This window comes from Penaeus monodon, chromosome 15 (genome assembly GCF_015228065.2).
Source record: "Penaeus monodon isolate SGIC_2016 chromosome 15, NSTDA_Pmon_1, whole genome shotgun sequence".
NCBI classification, from domain to species: domain Eukaryota; kingdom Metazoa; phylum Arthropoda; class Malacostraca; order Decapoda; family Penaeidae; genus Penaeus; species Penaeus monodon.
In genome coordinates this window covers 16,824,669-16,825,463 of record NC_051400.1, presented here as the reverse complement: position 1 = coordinate 16,825,463, position 795 = coordinate 16,824,669, and the positions used below count along the sequence as shown (strand labels likewise).

The 795-nt window shown below is 34.7% G+C and overlaps 1 protein-coding gene across 1 annotated transcript in view; it reads left to right on the top strand.

Annotated features, from left to right (window-relative positions):
• Positions 1-795, top strand: part of LOC119582240 (mucin-5AC-like) — a gene marked incomplete in the record, with an annotated part of 102,970 nt that overhangs the window by 88,829 nt on the left and 13,346 nt on the right. Inside the window, 1 exon segment of the mRNA XM_037930464.1 lies at positions 598-740. Within this exon segment, the coding sequence (XP_037786392.1) occupies positions 598-740 (143 nt within the window).

The following is a 795-nucleotide window of genomic DNA, read 5'->3' as shown; positions in this document are numbered from 1 at the left end:
TGGATTAATTGCAGATGTGTAATGTGACACTTCCATTGAAATGCCACATTCTTATTATATATTTAGTGTTTATTTCTCTGATTTCTTTCGTTCTTCCCTGTGCCAGACTTGTTTTGAATGTTCCCCAGCTTTAACTAATATGCAAGCCTGTGTTTTACTAATATTTTTGCCAAACCAAGCTGTAAACACGTAATTATGAGAATGAATGGTAGAATATTAATTATGAATACTTTTTGTCAGCATTTGTTACTGGTAAGATATTTTTTAGAGGTCAAATTTTGTTTTGTTTTATGGAAATGAGAGAATTATTAATTCAAGTAATCAGATCAAGTTGTTTAATTTTATACCTTGTTTTTGCTCACTGGGCAGTTATATATATTTTTAAAATCAGTGACAAATGATTACAGCACAGTCTGTGATTTAGTAAACACAATGTGCCAGGTTGATTAATAAAATTCACATGCACAGATTAGAAAAACAAAGCAAGAAATTTTTTTCTGTATGGTTTGAAATCCAGGCATCCTGTGAAGTGTCAAAGAAATTGCATACAGTATTAATAATGTCACGAATGTCAACACATTCACCTACACCTTTCAGAGGATGGTCAGGTGCCAAAACAACCCCAACAACCCCAGTCACAACCCCTACCCATTCTGCTAAGCCTCGCCTGCCATCTGCACGAACACCTAGGTCTTCAGGACGTTCTACTCCTAATACCACTCCAACAACTCCGACACACTGTAAGTTTTACCCAAAGTACAATTATTCCATTTTCAGATTGATTTATTGAAGAAG